Source organism: Geospiza fortis, unplaced genomic scaffold (assembly GCF_000277835.1).
Source record: "Geospiza fortis unplaced genomic scaffold, GeoFor_1.0 scaffold54, whole genome shotgun sequence".
Classification (NCBI taxonomy): Eukaryota; Metazoa; Chordata; class Aves; order Passeriformes; family Thraupidae; genus Geospiza; species Geospiza fortis.
The window spans coordinates 14,101,692-14,118,006 of NW_005054301.1; the positions used below are offsets into that span (position 1 = coordinate 14,101,692).

At 39.4% G+C, this 16,315-nt stretch overlaps 1 protein-coding gene across 3 annotated transcripts in view; it reads left to right on the forward strand.

The window, feature by feature from the left end:
• The first annotated feature begins 29 nt into the window (after window positions 1-29).
• SCG5 (secretogranin V) overlaps window positions 30-16,315 on the forward strand; it is a 28,033-nt gene continuing 11,747 nt past the window's right edge. For 2 of the 3 annotated variants that reach the window (XM_031065974.1, XM_031065976.1), the window contains exons 1-3: window positions 30-173; window positions 985-1,217; window positions 13,504-13,653. In XM_031065974.1, coding sequence (XP_030921834.1) covers window positions 986-1,217; window positions 13,504-13,653 — 382 coding nt within the window. In that variant the 5' untranslated portion in view covers window positions 30-173; window position 985. Of the gene's footprint in view, window positions 174-473; window positions 492-984; window positions 1,218-13,503; window positions 13,654-16,315 lie in introns of those variants that run through there. The other variant, XM_031065975.1, reaches the window with a different exon arrangement.

Here is a 16,315-nt window from a genome sequence, read left to right on the forward strand (position 1 = left end):
CGGGAGGGCTGCGGTAGGAGCGTGGTGCGGCGGGGGAGCCGCGCACAGGCGTAGCGGGGAATATTCCCAGCTTTGGGGTTTTCAGCCATTTTTGCACGTTTCCAGGTGCCTTGCGCCGGAGGCTGGAGCACTGGAGCGTCTTTAAACGTCTGGCGTGAAGAAATCAGGCAGCTGTGCGTGTGTTAAGGAATAAAAGGGGAACTCGGGGGGTTTGTTTATCCAGGGGACTGGAAGTGATGCATTTCAGTTAGACTTTGATGTGACGGAGAAAGGAGCTTTAAGAAAACAAGCATTCTGTTTAAAATTCAGCCTATCAGAGGACAGTAAGCAGTACTTGCTTGTTGTGGGGTTTTTTTGTTTGTTTTTTTGTTTTTCCCCCTAATTAAACTACACTGTGCTGCCACTTAGTGACGAGAGATTCAAGGAAACAAACCTATTTGCTTCAGCTGGGAAACACGGTGCATACGACATCGGAAGCCTTTTGTCTTAAGGTGCAAACAAAATACATCCAGGTTGTTCGGCAGTCTCTTATTATTGATTTTCCAGGCAATGAAAGAATAGAGCCTGGAAAACACAATTCCTGGAATGAAGAGTTCTTGGCTTTTAGACCAGAGCTTTATAAATAGCATAGTAAACATGGAGGGGGTGGAGGGGTGGATGGGGGAGTGGATGATGTATTCTTGTCAAATGAAAAAGTAGATTCGTTTTGTTAGCAATGACTGTTAATTAATGTTATGGGAAAATGCAAATCAGCAAATTGATATTGCAGGTTGCTGCTTAATATTTCTTTTAGAAGAGAAGAACATATCTACCCTATTCCCTCTCTGGCTCCCCCCACCCAGTTTCCAGCTGGCTGGAGTGCCCTAGAACCTGTGGTAGTAAACTGTAAAGTCCAATAGTAGGATCAGGTGTTATTTCCACCACATGTATTGGACCTTTTCTCCCCTACTATAATTTATAATCAAACTCCTTTCTTTTTGACAGGATGAAAGTGGCTGGCACTATGGTATCTACCTTGCTTTGCAACATGGTATTTCTGCTGGCATTTGGATTGGCTTCAGCTTTTAGCCACAGCCCCAGGACACCTGACAGGGTTACTGAAGCAGATATTCAGAGGCTCCTCCATGGGGTTATGGAGCAACTGGGCATTGCCAGACCCCGGGTAGAATATCCAGCACACCAGGCTACGAATCTTGTTGGTCCACAGAGCATTGAAGGTAGTTAATTTCTATTTTGAGTTATGATTAATTTTTTAGTATGCTTTGGTAATAATTAATGTTTTTGTATAGATACAGAAAGAATATCCTGAGCTTAAAGTCATAGATGTCTTCACCATGTTGTTGCTTGATCTTTGTTTTAGAATCACCACCCATCTTATGCCTTCCTTAATGTAATGCTTTTGGCAGAAGTAGTGAGGTTTTTTAATGTACAGGCTTTGCAGAAAAAGTTATGTTGTCTTGGCATTGTCTGATCTCTAATGCCTCAAAACAATTGGTTTGCTAAATTATTCCTGAATATTATTGAATATTATGTATACGTATATTACATATATTTTTTTAATGAAACAAATATTATCTCTAGAGTCCAAATTCCATGGATTTTTAGAAACATTTGCAAACCAGAGGAGATCAAGTGTTTGTGGTGCCATGTGAGATAACGGGATAAACCTTATACTGGAGGTGCTCCTCTCCCTGTGTCCACTAGTAGCACCTCAAAACCATGATGCAGGGATCAATGCTCTGGGCTCAGCTTTATTTTTTTTGGCCAGTACCTCTGATCTCACACTGTGTAAGTTTTCCTTGGAATCAGTCTTTTATGGCTATGTAAATAATTGGAAATATCTGGCTCAAATGTTAGGATGTTGGGATAATGATTCAGTGTGTTGCCATTTTAACAGAACAAACCAATTTTTATTTTGTCATGACAGCAAGAGGTTGAAGGTATGAAACTCCAGATATTATTGTTTATATGTGAATATCAAAACAGGGCAGAAGCCCCCAACCTTCCTCTCAGAATTAAATCAGTCTGACAGTGCAGTAAGACTCCACAGTTCCTAAGTCTCTGTTCTCTATTTTATCCTCATTCTGATCTACAGGCTGTCCTAACCAAACAGATACAATTGCTTTAATGAGGCTGAGGAGAGGATTAAAGCTGAATAGGCAGGTAATTTCTACCAGATAATTGCAGACCTAAATATTTTTTTTTCAAAGAAACTTTGATGGACACACATTTTTCTGCAAATTTAAATAACAGAGACTAAGTTTAAAGAGCATGATTTGGTCTGTACCTTCTCTCCTTTATGAATGTTCACACATAGAGAAATTGGGACGGATGGTAGAAGTGAGTAATTTTAATTTCTATTTGCCTTTTTTCCCTAGACATTTTTTAAAAAGAGAAACCTTAGAAAATATAAGCAAATCTGAATCTCTGGCAAATATTTAATCTCATCTGTTTGATGTTACTTTCTAATTACAGTGGTAGCAAAATCAGATGATGCATCTCTTTGTATAAGTATCAAAAGTTTTCTAGTGTTTGTGAGATTGAAGTAATGCTGGGTTTCCAGTCATCTGTACAGTCTTCCACAAACAGCAGGTTGGACAAATGTTTTCTGTCTCTCCTTTTTCTTTTTTAATTAAAAATCCATCTGTGTATGTCATAGAGTAAAACTGGAAGGTGATAAATCCAGTAGCTTTATCATGTTTAACTTTCCCCTCTTGCTCAGATGAGGATGACTCTTATTTTTTTTCAAGCCTCCCATGGATATTTAACCAGGTATTAAAAAATTTCTGTAAAAGCAAAACTCAAAAAAAGGACACTCTTCAGAAAATACATTTAGTAGCATATGCTCTCTTCTTGAAGTGATCAGATAGTTTTCCAGTTGACAGATTTAAAAAAAAATGCAGATTTCTTGTTGATGGATAAAAAAAAAATATTACAGCTGTTACTTGAAAGAAATTTCTGCCTTTTCTTAAGTTGAAATTATAAACACGTAGCTTTTTAAAATATTATCTTTAAATCTTCTTTTAAAACCTTTTAAAAATCTTCTTTAAATCTTTTTTTAAATCTTCTCTTTTTTAATCTTTAAACTTTGCATTTGTCAATTTACTGTTACTTTTGTTACTTCAGGTCAGGCTGCTAAAATAGGAGTGGTGTCTAGAAAACGCCTGATAGAAAGTTTAGCGTAGTGGGAAATGACTGTGGGGTTCAGGGAGGTGCGGAGGCAGCGTGAGCTCTCTCCCTTTGCTCGGGCTCTGCTGGGGAAGTGGAACAGGACAGGCATGTGCCGGCAGTGGGACTCTGCTGGCTGGTTCCCTGTGCTCCTGAGCCAGCAGATGGTGCATGGCACAGCAGCGTGGCAGGAGCCAAACAGGTCCTGCACCATAAGAGTCAAGGGGAAATGGTTTTAGTACCTGAAAGTGGTGTCTTGGGAACAGCTCTGTTTTGCTGCCCGCTGAATACATTTCTCTTGCTGTATATCCCCTGATTCCAAAAAGAAATAAGCTCGTATTAACTAGTTTAATTTCTCTCATAAGATTCACTCTCCTTGTCAATTCATCTTATCAGAAATTTATACTGGGGTCACTTAGCAGCATCTATAAAAAATACTGGAAAACATAGAAAATCAAAATAGGAATTTTTAATGAGTAGCTGTGTTTCTGTACTTACTGCTCAGCTTATCACTAAAATAGTATGCAAGCCTTACTGGGCTATATTCAGGGCTTCTACAGATAAGAAAGGGGCTGCATCTATGTTAAAAGAGAACAAAATAATAAAATAAAGAAATGCATTCAACATTTCAAAAAACACAGAAGTTAATTTTTCTGTCTGGTAGGGCATTTATGAAGTAAGAGACCACACTTTTTTTTTCTTTCCTTGCATGCTTACAATTTTGTGCCAATATTTAAGGTTTTGGGGTTTTGGTTTTTTTGTTTGTTTCTTTGGTTTTTTGTTATTGTTTGGTTTTCAGTTGTTTTCCTTTTTTTTCTGAGGACTGGAAGGGAATAAGCATATAATATAAATTTCACCTATTACACCCTGCATAGGACAACAGTAAAAATCTCACTTAAACACATGGGGGCACCAGTAGCTCATCTTGAGCAGTTTATAGCACTTCATAATTGGAAATGGGAAGTCCCATTCTGCTTTTGCAAATATCATTGCCTACCATAAATTCAGTACAACAGAAAGCCTCTTTTGTGGTTTGTTTGTTTGTGTTTGATTTAGTTGTTTTTATTTCTTAAAACCACCCAAACAGAATGATTGTTGGTAAAGGTGCTGGCATGACAGCCCACAGCCTGAAGTCTTCAGTCTGCAGAAGAGGCATAATGCTGTCAACTTCAGTGGCTGCATTAAATGATGTCTCTGAAATTGTGATTGTTTGCAGGTATAAGGAAATTTTAAAAATACAATGCCTCTCAGGGAGGCTTTTGATTCTCCTGCAGAGACTCCTCATAGCTACTGGAAACAGGCTGGGGTTTATTTGATTATTTTGAAAGGAAATGAGTACATTTATTATTTTAGAAAAATGTAATTACTGTTTGTCAGATTGAGATGATAAAATTCAAGAGAGTCTGGAACATGATGCAAATATGTCTACTAACAACTGGTAATCAATGGCTTGTCAGCACAGCCCTTGTACAAATATCACTCTACAGAAAGCCTACTGTCCGTAAAATTATGCAGATTACTCATGCATGTTAATAGTGTCTATTCTGTTTGCATTTTACTAATAAGACAAGTAAAGGTTTTCTTATTAGTAAATAAGAGTATTACTTTGCTGTCTGTCCTGTCCTACAAGACAGGTACTTGTTTCCTACAAGAACAGTAAAATCCTTGTTTTAGAAAGTTACAAAAACTTTGCTGATAAATTCCCTCATGAAACCAGTGCAGAAATGATCTTTGCACTCATTCACTTTCAGGTTAATGTGTGCTGTGCTTATGCCCCAATATATTTGGACTTCCTTGGGTGACAACAAGTAGTAATTGTACAATATCTGGGGCTCAGCAAACCCAGCAGTGTGATGGCTACAGCTCTTTGCTGCAGTTTATGTGCCTTGTGCCAGAGCCTGTGCCAGCATCCGGGGGGAGCAGTGCTGGAATGAGGGGGCAGCTGCACAGGGCTGAGCTGGGGCAGACCTCCCACAGCCAGAAAGGCTGATTTGTTTGTTGTTATGGGTTTTGGTTTGTGTGTGTGGTTTTTGGTTTTGTTTTTTTTTTTTTTTTAAATCTAAATAGCCCATAAAATATTATTACAAAATTTCATATGGACATGTCAAATTTTTAAGAAGAAATGGAAGTGGCAAACTTACAGTTTTTTACACAACAATGTGTAAATACCTAGATTTGCATAGATTTGACTAAAAATACCTATTTTCTTTGCATTTTATTCAAAAATTGTAATGTAACCAGAATTTGAGTATCAGGCAGTGATGCATGTCATAAGAGAGGTGTCTTAGAATACTAATTTCAGAATTTAAAAGCTAATGATGGTGCCAAATGACAGCAGTGGCTTGCAGTGAATTTTCTTTATCTGAGTGATATGGCACAGGTCTGTGAAGAAACTGCACATAAAATGTTTGTACATCTAACTCCACAAACAGAAAAATGATGAGGGGGTGTGACTTTATTAACGAAAAATCTTTGACATTTAGCCTGTAATATCCTTGACTCCATATGAATTTATAAGCCATGAGCAGCAGTGAATAAGAAAGCCAAGCTGGTGTTTGTGCTGCTGCCAGGAGGTCACCCCAGGTTACCTCAGTGTGTTTCCCAGCTTTCCCTCTTGAGGAGCAAGGGCAGGATCCAGCAAGGGCAGTGGGTGTTAGCACCATGAGCTCTGCCATGGCTGAACTTTGGCAGCTGCCCTTGCTTGATGCCCCAGAGCTGCAGGAGAGGTGCAGGTGCTACTCCTGTGTTCTCAGTGTGGCTGGGAACATGCAGGGGAAATTCTCAAATCTAATGTGCTTGTCAGAGAAGTCAGTCAATGGAGAACAAAAGAAGAAAAGAGTATTAATCCCCATTTCTCTCTAGATCTGTTATTTGCAGGTGGATCTGATTGAGGAACCCATTTAGATTTGAGGCTTTGAAACCTTTTCTTGAAATATCCTCCTCTTGTGATTTCAGGAGAATGTGCAGGCATCACATTCCTCTGCGGAGGAACCAAGAAGATAAAGTGACTCCAACTCTTAAAACCTCCCACTAACCCCTGTTATGTGGTACAGACTACTGCTGCTAGGCATAAAGTCATCTTCAAAAGATGCCACCACAGGAGAATGAGTCCCATCTCAAGCAGCTTCTGGGAAGGAAAGATGGCAGGTCTCTAGGGATTTAGAGTTAAGTAGCTTGTCATCTACCTAAACATAATTAATCAATTAGAATGGGATTTGTAGCCACAATTATTTTTTTGTACATGTTAGTAGAGGGTAGGAGAGGTAAGAAACCTGAAGAGGAGAGGGATAGCTTCTGTATTGTCTGATGCTTCATAGTAACTGTATTTTCTACTATTGGCAGAAGATATAGAGACATTTAATATGAATCCATAAAATTCCATCTAGCATTGGAATATGGTCCCAAAGTATTTTAAAAAGTCTGTCAGTGAAGGTTGACCAAATTATGATGAGCTCTTGTTTTTAAAGATTTTTTTTTCTCTGCTTGTCTCTCATGAGGAGACTGAGGGGAGAGCTCACTGCAGTTACACCTTCCTCATGAGGGGAAGAGGAGGGACAGGCACTGATCTCTTCTCTGTGGTGAGCAGTCAGGGCCCAAGGTAATGGTAATTGTCAATAGGCTGGATATTAGGGAAAGGTTCTTCACTGAGAAGGAGGCTGGGCACTGGAACAGATTCCCCAGGGAAGTGGTCACAGCCCCAAACCTGACAGAGTTCCAGAAGCTTCTGAACAATGCACTCAGGCACTGGGTGTGACTCCTGGGGATGGTGCTGTGCAGAGTGAGGAGTTGGACTTGATGATCCCTGTGTGTCCCTTCCAACTCTACATGTTCTGTGATTCTGTGAGCATGCCAGGATTTATACCTTTCTGCATTTTTTCTCAAAATCAGCTGCATTTCCCATGCTCCCACCTGAATTTTATATTTACTTGCAGTAAGAAAATACTTTTCAGTTTAGTTGGTTCTATGAAGAGATATTTTAGAAATCTAGAGAAGAGGAGTCTCTTACTCTTCTTGATTTTGGTGTTGTGCCAGGAGATAGGATCTCTGGCACTCTCCAAAGGTTTCCAGAGCTCTTCTCCCTGTGCTTGCCATGGTGTGTGCACTCAGCAGTAGGGATGAATGAGAAGAAGAATCCCAGCAGTGCTCAGCTGAAGGCATGAATGAGCAGAAGAATGTTGTCAGCTGCAGAAGCTGGTCCTTCCCCTTGGGGTGCTTTAGTACATCAGGTCAGCTGATCTGAGACCTTTCTGCAGCAGCAAAGAGCAGCACTGGGCCTGGTCTTACCTGCCAGGGCTCTTCATCTCCCCACTCCATTGCATCTTCGTTGTGTGCCAGTGCTTTTATCCAAGCGCAAAAGAAGCCTCATCTTGACTGGGGTGGCTTTGCATGGCAAGGCCTCTGCTTTTGGAGTTTTGGGCTAATACTGGCTCACCAGGGCACAGGCTGGAGCCTTCCAGCTCTGCGCTGGGAATGCTCACAAGGAGGATGTTTGGGGCATTGGGAAATCTGCCTTGTAGCAGCTGGCAGACAGGCATGGGAAGGTTTTAAACCTGCTGTTGAACCAGCTGGGACTTTGAGCCATCAGCATGGGAAATGGAATGGAATGGAATGAATATGAATGGGGAAATGAATGTGAAAATGTTGTGAAGTGCAGTGGTGCAGTAGAGACAAAACCATGGATGTTCTGGATGCTTCTGGTGCATCCAGGCTTCACATTACAGGAGTGAAAAGAGTCTTTTTCTCTGAATATGTTGACACTGATGGAGCATTTGGACTTCTTGTGTGGCTGGTGTCAAGTGAATAAAGTGTTACAGTCTTTCACTGGCACATTTACATTTATAGGATTGAAGTAAAGTCCCATCCCTCATGGGATAAAGGAGGTCACTGTTTTCCTTTCACTGCTCTGTTTCCCAGAACCACGTGCTGCACGCGTGGTCAGTAGTGAGGTTGTGCTGTGGCAGTGACAGGAGGGTGCAGTTTGCTGGCTTTGTTTCATTTTTTTTCACTCTGCTGGTGTGTGGTGGCTGCAAGGCAGGGTGGCAGAGGGGCCCCTGTCTGTGTGCTGCACAGTGCACTGTGTGTGTGACACTGTGTGTCAGCTTATTCACGTGCTGAAGTGCAAAAGCCACTGCTTAGCTGAAGGACAAGTTAATGTAGTCCATCAGAGGACTGTTCAACCAAGGCAGGCATAACAGTTTTCTTTTTTTTGCTTTGTCAGCAAGTGGCTGCTGGATTTTTTTTGTGGTGTATACAATTTGAATAATAATGACATATAAGCTACTGTTATAAATTTATTGTGAGAGGCATGGGCATTATTTTGGTCCTAACTATTTCACAATGAGAGCCTTTAATATGTTAAATATTTGTACTGTTTGTAATTAAAATATTGGATAAAACTGAATTCTTTGCTGAAAGCAAGGTCAGTAATTGTACGATTTGTGTGCTTAAGGCTTTAGAAAAAATTGCCCCTCTGCAGAGAAATAGAAAATTAGTCTTTATAGTTTTAAGAAACTTTGTGTCATTAAGGAGAAGACAAGCCAAGTCTGAAATGCCTGAGCATGTATAGCTGTAGTGTTTTTGTGTTTCTCGAGGCATGCTCTTGAATGGTTAAGGAAGTTGGCTAGGTTTGCATTTTTCCATTCTTTGTTCTCCTATGCTTTTTCTCCTTCCTTATTCTCTTATTTAGCAGCTTCTGTGGAATAGACAAAATGTGATCATTTATAATTTTTTCAGTTCTTCTCACTTCCTTTGCTTAATCAATTTCAGCAAGCAGGATAGGACTCTCTAGGATGAAGCTAGCAGAATTATAATTACAGCATTGGGGCTTTAAAGCCCTTTGAAGTGTTAGCAAGGGTAAGGAAAATGTAAATGCATTTTCTGCATTCAGGATCTTTTGAGAGTTTACATGATGATAGTCCTGCAGATAATAAAAGAAAAGAAAAAGCAAGTTTGTGGATGGTGTCCCAGTTTAACATGTAAGAGCACTGGGAAGCATTCTGTCAAACCTGCCTTCCACAAGGGAGATGTTCCTTTTGAATGTGACAGTGACAACAAATGTACATACAGCAAGGTGACTGGGGATGAAAGTGCAGGATAGTATGGGAAGCTGTCATTTCCCATAGGAAAAAGGAAAAAAGATGTATTTCTGATGTGTTGAGGAGACATTGTAAACAATCTTGAAGGGTTTTTTTTTGTGATAAGAACAAATAGTCCAGATTAACAAAAGATTTTGCAAAGTAGGAAGTATGGTATTACATCTGATTAATATGCATTTTCTCCCTTGGGAACCTTGGGCAAATGAGAAAAGCTATATCAGGCTTCTCTTGCAGCTCATGTGTGCTTGGAGTTTGTACAGGTTGAGATAAGAGATGTGATTTTTGCTCAGGGAGATCCCCCTGTGAATCTGTGAGGGGCTTGGGCACTCTGAGGCACCTAGTATGACTTGCTAAGTAAAGGGCTTTAACTTGGGATTTGGGATTTATTTACTCACAACACATACTCATGATCCTTCCTATTTCATATCTCTGTGCTAAGATTGGCCAGACTACCTTTTTCTGAAATTGTGATTGGGGAAACTCTCTCTTCACTGTGACATGGGAAATGGTTTCAATGAGACTGAAAGGCAGATTTGTCCTCTTGTTTCTCTTTAAATATTTGGCAAAAATTTTTCACTCTTGAAAATCCATTCTCATTGACTTTGTTAAACTGACTTTGCTGGGGGACAGCACTGCCTATTTGTGTTTGACATGGAGGCTTGCTCTCCACAGATTTGTTCTCAGTGCTTTGCACTACCAATAGATGGGTAGCAGCAGCTAAAACTTCAGTGGACTAACAGCATTTCCATTGGATGTGTTTGATCAGAGAAATATTCAATACCTGTAAGAAATGAGTTGCTTTTCATGTTTCTTTTCTTTTCTTTTTTTTTTTTTGTCCTCCAAGAATGGAGTGGTTATGTTGTCTGCATGGGTGGGACACTATTGCTCTTACAAAGAAATGAGCTGAAATGTATGCACTTTAAACTTGTAATCATTCCAAGGATCTGTAACTGAAATCAGCTGATAAAATACTTTTCCAGAATTATAATAATGGTAGAGGAATTGTTCTTTTTTTTTGTTTACCACCCTGCAGCAGTTCTAGACTAGTGCTAGATGACTACATATATGCATATATTTTAAATGAAATTCAAATCTTACTTAGGACAATGCTGATCTTAGCCCAAGAGATCTAAACCTCTAGTTTATCCTGTAGGAATGTGAAATACCTAATAATAAATGCTCACAAAAATCCTGCACATGAAAGGGAGCTGATTGTTTTGGAGTGTTTTCTTTGATAGTATGCGACACAGAAAAGCCTGTTCATATAAGTAAGGAGATATGGAAAAAAGCATAGATTTATCTAGCTCATCCTTTCTCAGTACAAGGGTATTGTGTGTACTACTCTGGATTTTTGGTAGTCCAAGTTTGCATAATTTGACAATAATATCTCTCATGATTCCCCTGGATAGGAAATTATGAAAAGTTTCTTGGTATTGAGTTACCTTGTCTTTTTCTTTCAGGTTCTGCCTCAAGGTTCAAGAAACTGATCTTCTGCTATTTTTGTAGCTGACTGTATATGTTTGTATTCCAATATTTTGACTTGGTGGCTGCAGTGTATTTAATCCTAATATGATTCTTTAAATCAGTAATGTTATAATACCAAAACTAATGCAACTAATGAGAGTTACTGTAATAGTACCCCAACTTCATATATTCATAGCATTTCATTTTTATTATTGTAGTCTTTGCTGAGTGCACTGTTTATCAGAGTTTATAAGGAATGAGCTTTGCTGATACTATTAAATCACTCAAGTGTACTAAATTATGGCACCAGAGCAGGTGCTATTATCTGCAGCTCTTTTGGAAAGAAAGGAAAAATCCTCAAATAATCCTGGACATTTATACCTAAAGGAAACAATCCTTTATATTAATATAAAAAGATTGGTTTGTACTCAGTCAAGAGAATTCTTGGCAGTCGGTTTAAACTTACATGTATATATAGCACACTGGAGCCTGCTAAGTACCTCTGTTTTCTTTGTGGATGGAGCTTTGGTGCCAAGAGGTCTGCACCACATGCAAGCACAGATAGGCTTCTATCTGATGGATTGTCCCATAGTGAACCCCATTGTATACAGGATGTTCAAACACATATTGATTATGTGGTTCCGTAGTTTACAGCAGAATCATAACCTGATGCTTTTAAGTACATACATGTAATCAATCTTCATGTGAAGGAACTCAGAACAAAAGAAGTATTTTATGCTAAATATTAGACATGATATTAAATTATGTTAGATTAAATGTATGTTATAGTTTTTTTAACCTCATCACCATAGCATTATTGCGTTATGAGTGTGATTTTTGTGTGGGCTATGGACTAAAGGTATAATAAAGCTCACAGTGGGGATAGTGCTGTTCTGCTTTTAGTACCAGGTCTTGTGGTCAGCTACAACCCAAATTCCCAGACAACAGAGATCTTTTATAGGGGTAGTTTTATGTTTTGTTACATATCTGTAAATCTTTTCTGCAACACTGCATTACAGAATAAGAGACTTGTACTTGAGGGGGAAAATTAGCACATTGATTAGATGTGCTAGGCCATTGTGCAAATAAAATGGAAATATATGTGCTTGTAGACTAATTTGCTTTACTATAATGCCAATATCCAACTGGTCATTTGCAAAATTTGCCTCAACTGCCATTTCTAAATGTAGAAATGAATACAAAATCTGAATTTTGTTTTTGAGTGCCTTCTGTTAACAATTTTTGCAAGTGATTAAGTTAGCTCACAATGTTTGGCTGTATAAAAGATGATTTAGGCTGGTAATATTCATTTGTAATTTGGGACGGGAGTACTTGAATGATTCTTTTGGAGCAACTTTCATGTTCAGAGGATTTATTCACATCTTCTGGATCTATGAAAAATAAATAAATTTTAAATAAGACTATTTGGTGATATTATGGTGATTTTGCTATTTACCCAAGCAGTTGTGTCTGCATTCACTCTTTAACTCATATTTTCCAAATGTTCAAATTCCTTTTTCTCTCAATTCATGTTAGTAGAATTTATATGTTGACTGTATGCTGTTATCCCTCATTATATAGGGCTTAAAAAAATATTCCTTTGCTGTCACACAACCATCTCCATTGCTGCAGTGTGTGTGGTGGCTGTCTTTGTCAGGGAAAAAGAACATGCTTGAAACTAACGTATTATGTCAGAAATTCAAAAGAATAGTGTACAATAGTATTTTAAAAAGCTCCACAAGCAGCTGGGGTTTAGCCTGTGGATGCATTCGGCCAGTAAGGCATGCAGCAGAGATCTGGGACAGATAATTATTTGTAGAGAGGCATAGAGAGAGAGTGGTCTGAGCTTGGTTCCCAGATCTTCAGTGGAAGGCCCTACTTGTCAAAGGCAGGGCACCCAGCTGAGGTGTGTGGGGTAGCCACAGCACAGCAGTTTTGGGTGCAGTTGCCCAAGCACAGCAGGCCCATCGTTGTGTCCTCTGCCACTGGGTTACAAAACCTGCTGCACTCTGCTGCTGTAACCCTGCAGTGATGATGCTGTGGGTCCCACAGGGAAAATCTTGTATGTAAAAGTGTGAAGTCACTGCCTGGGATGCTTTATAACACACTGACTACTGTGGAGGCATGTGAACAAGAATTCCCATCAACAACAGGGACTCTTCGCCACTTTTCATCATTACAACAGGAAATGCAAATTTACATTTAAGAATTGGTTTCATTTAAAAATATTTTTTTCTAGGTGTACAGAACCAAATTTGCTAGAATGCCCTGGGTCCCTAAGGACCTTAATACCTTAACCCCTCTTGGGACTTAATTTATTAATATCTTTCTAGGCTGTGCAGGTAGTATTTCTTTCTGCAGCATCATTAACATTGTCTTCCTGCCATATGCCAATATCTTCTATTGTTAGTTGCCATGATTAACAGTAATAGTATAAGTGACTGAAAATAATTGGGCTTTAGATATATCAGGTTTCATGATGTCTATTTTTTTGCATTTTCTTGCCTAAAATTTTCATAGTTAAGGAAAAAAACAATCATAAGACTAATAATATGTGTTTCCTAGTTTCATTTTTAATTATCTAAGTTAGTGGATTTAGTTCACATGGTTATGTTTCTAAAAGAGGTACTTGATATCTAAATTTGGATTTGTCTCTAAAACAATGATATATATAGAGAGAGAGAGATATTATATTTTAAATTGAAGTTTAGATTACTTGCACCAGCTAAAGTACTTACATCTCATGGAATGACTGTGCATAAATTGTCTTTGCTAGGTGGTGCTCATGAGGGTCTCCAGCACTTGGGTCCGTATGGCAATATCCCAAATATCGTGGCTGAGCTGACGGGAGACAATGTACCGAAGGATTTCAGCGAAGATCAAGGATATCCCGACCCTCCAAATCCCTGCCCTATTGGAAAAACAGGTAATTCAGCTCTGCCCTTTGTACCTCTGTCTTCACTGTACATCATCCTGTCTTTCAGCACTGTACAGCCTGTGATCAGAAATTAGGGTTGTTTTTTTTTCATTCTATGCCCCAGGACAAGAACTGTTGAGAAATTGGGTGTTTTAGTGTTTCAGATGAGCTTTTTTAAATCTTTTTTTAAAGAATATGTGCATATCCTGTATTGCTGTATGACGCTGGAGAAGGTGGAAGAAATCATCTTGATCTCAGAGTAGAAGATAGTGAGATTTATGAGACCATCATGTTCCCAAGGGAGTTCATTTTTAAGCTGGCCCCTGAAAAAAGTTATTCTGTACAGATGAGATTTACCCTTATTTAAGAGACTTTCATTGTGCCAAGAGGAATGAAACTGTCTGCCCTGATCTCCAACCCAGACCATGAGTCAATATTTAAGATACCTCGGCTCCAATCCATGCAGCATTACAGCTCATCTGTGCCAGAAGAGGGGAGCGGCACGGCTGCAGCCCCCGGCACTGCGGGCTGGCTGGGGCAGCGCAGCCTCCCGAGCAGAGCGGGGCCGGCACACGCGGGCTGTCTGTCTGTCTGTCTGTCTGTCCCCAGGCTGACGCCGCACCGCACCGAGCCTGGGGGCTGCTGCCCGAGGGTCACTGGAGCAGCCCTGCGTGTGCATGATGTACACATACCCTGAGAGAATGGGTCTCCTTCCTCTTACTTGAGCCAAGGAATGACTTCCAGGACTGAAAGCAGTAGTAAAACACCCATTGGCTGCCTTGGGACCTGGAACTGGGAATGATTGCTCTGATTTTTTATTTGTCAGCTAAGAGATCCTTTCAAAATGTTTTCTCTTTAGTCTTCTTTTACATTATTTGGATTATGCAGAACAGTTGTCAGTATTCTTATTTAAAATGTTCTAGCTATCTAGAATTAATAAGAAAATAATATTTGTTATAAAAGTTTTTTTCACTGTGAAGTGTTTTTGCATTTCATTCAAAAATTTGACAAAATTTCAAATAGTCCTCCCATACTGTTTCCTATTACAGCCAATTTGGTGATGATGCCTTCATCTCTTCTGGAATAATACCTCATCTTCCAATTTGTTCACTATAGCTGTTGTCTGACAAGTTGCAAATGATGGATTTAGATTTTCTCACACACACAAGCACACACATGGACTTTCTATCTTCCGTGCTTTCCCATTAGACTTCTGTTCATGATTAGATACATAAATTAAAACATGGCATCCAGGGAAATGCCTTTAAAAATCCCTTCAATTTTTTTTCTTAGGTGAAGTAAAAGTTGTTAGCTAAGCTAATACAGTCAGATCTGAACAGGGGGAATTTGCAGGGAAGTGCTGTCTGCTCAGATAAATGGCTCTGTCATAGGTATGCTGTGAGTGAAGATAGTATCTGCTAGGACTAGAGTAAAATGTTTTTCAGAGCCTTAAATGGAAATTCAAGTGACTGTATTATGCATACAAATTACCAGAGGCCTTCCTCAATCAGGTCTGTGGATTTGCTTAATGGAAAACAATTTTTCCAGTTACTGTCGACATATGCACATTCCACAGCAGGAATACATAAGCCTGGAGCAGCTGAGTGGAAGACTTTTGGATTAGCAGTCATAGAGGACACCCATGTGTCCAGCTGCCCTTTGTGTTTTCTACCAAAAGACACAAATGCTCTGAGGTCTACCACACTTGTCACCTGTTTCTCTCTTGATATAACCTTGCCCCTGATGAGACTGAAATGATTTCTAAATGTTTTAATAGTTTCTGAGTTACTTAGCCAGTATGAAGAGTTTTCCCCTGTTTTCTATTGGCAATTTTATTTTTTACTAGTCCCAATGAGAAAAGAGAGAAAGCTGGATCTTTTGAACTCAGAATAACCTCCTCAGGTCATTGAATCAACACAGTTTTAAGTCAAGTCTTTACCCACATCTGAAGGAAAAAGACAATCTATCTGCAGATCTTTTTACATGATGACACACAAGGACAGAAAGGAAAGTCCACAGGTGTGTGCTCTGGAGTGCCTGTGTTCTGGCAGCTGCAGCTGTTTGAATGCCCAGCATCATGCCCTGGCTGGTAGGATCTCCTTGGGTATGTCTGAGAGGAACTTGGACTGCAAGCTCCCCATGCTGGCTAAGCAGTAGGAGCTCCAGGGGCAGATTCTATCCAAAAAGCTACTCTGGCCTCAAGTTACTGAACCTTTGTGTCAGCTAAAGATGACTTACTTTGGTAAAAAGACCCCAAGTTGATTTTTAAAAGGATATTATCTTGATGTGACACTACCCACAAAACCATCCATTATGGTTATAGGAGGTTTCTGAACCAATCAGATTAGTTACCAATCTACAGAAATGTTTTCATCATAAAACTTCTCCTACATAGCATTTTTATGAGGTCTTATGATGCAGAAATGATTTTCAGCCAGGTTGAACAAAGTAGCAAACCAGAAATGGAGCTCCAGGAAGAGCTACTCAGTGAAAGAAATTCTGTCTTTGCTCACAGCACTGTTTTAGCATGACCTTCAAAAGTATTGCCTTACCAATTTCTAAAATTATTTGTGGGCATTTAAAAGGGAAAAGAATACCTCTTCTGAATCTGAACAGGATGCAATTCTAGGTAAAATCAAGTGCAATAATTAAAAGAAAAACATAAAGGAGG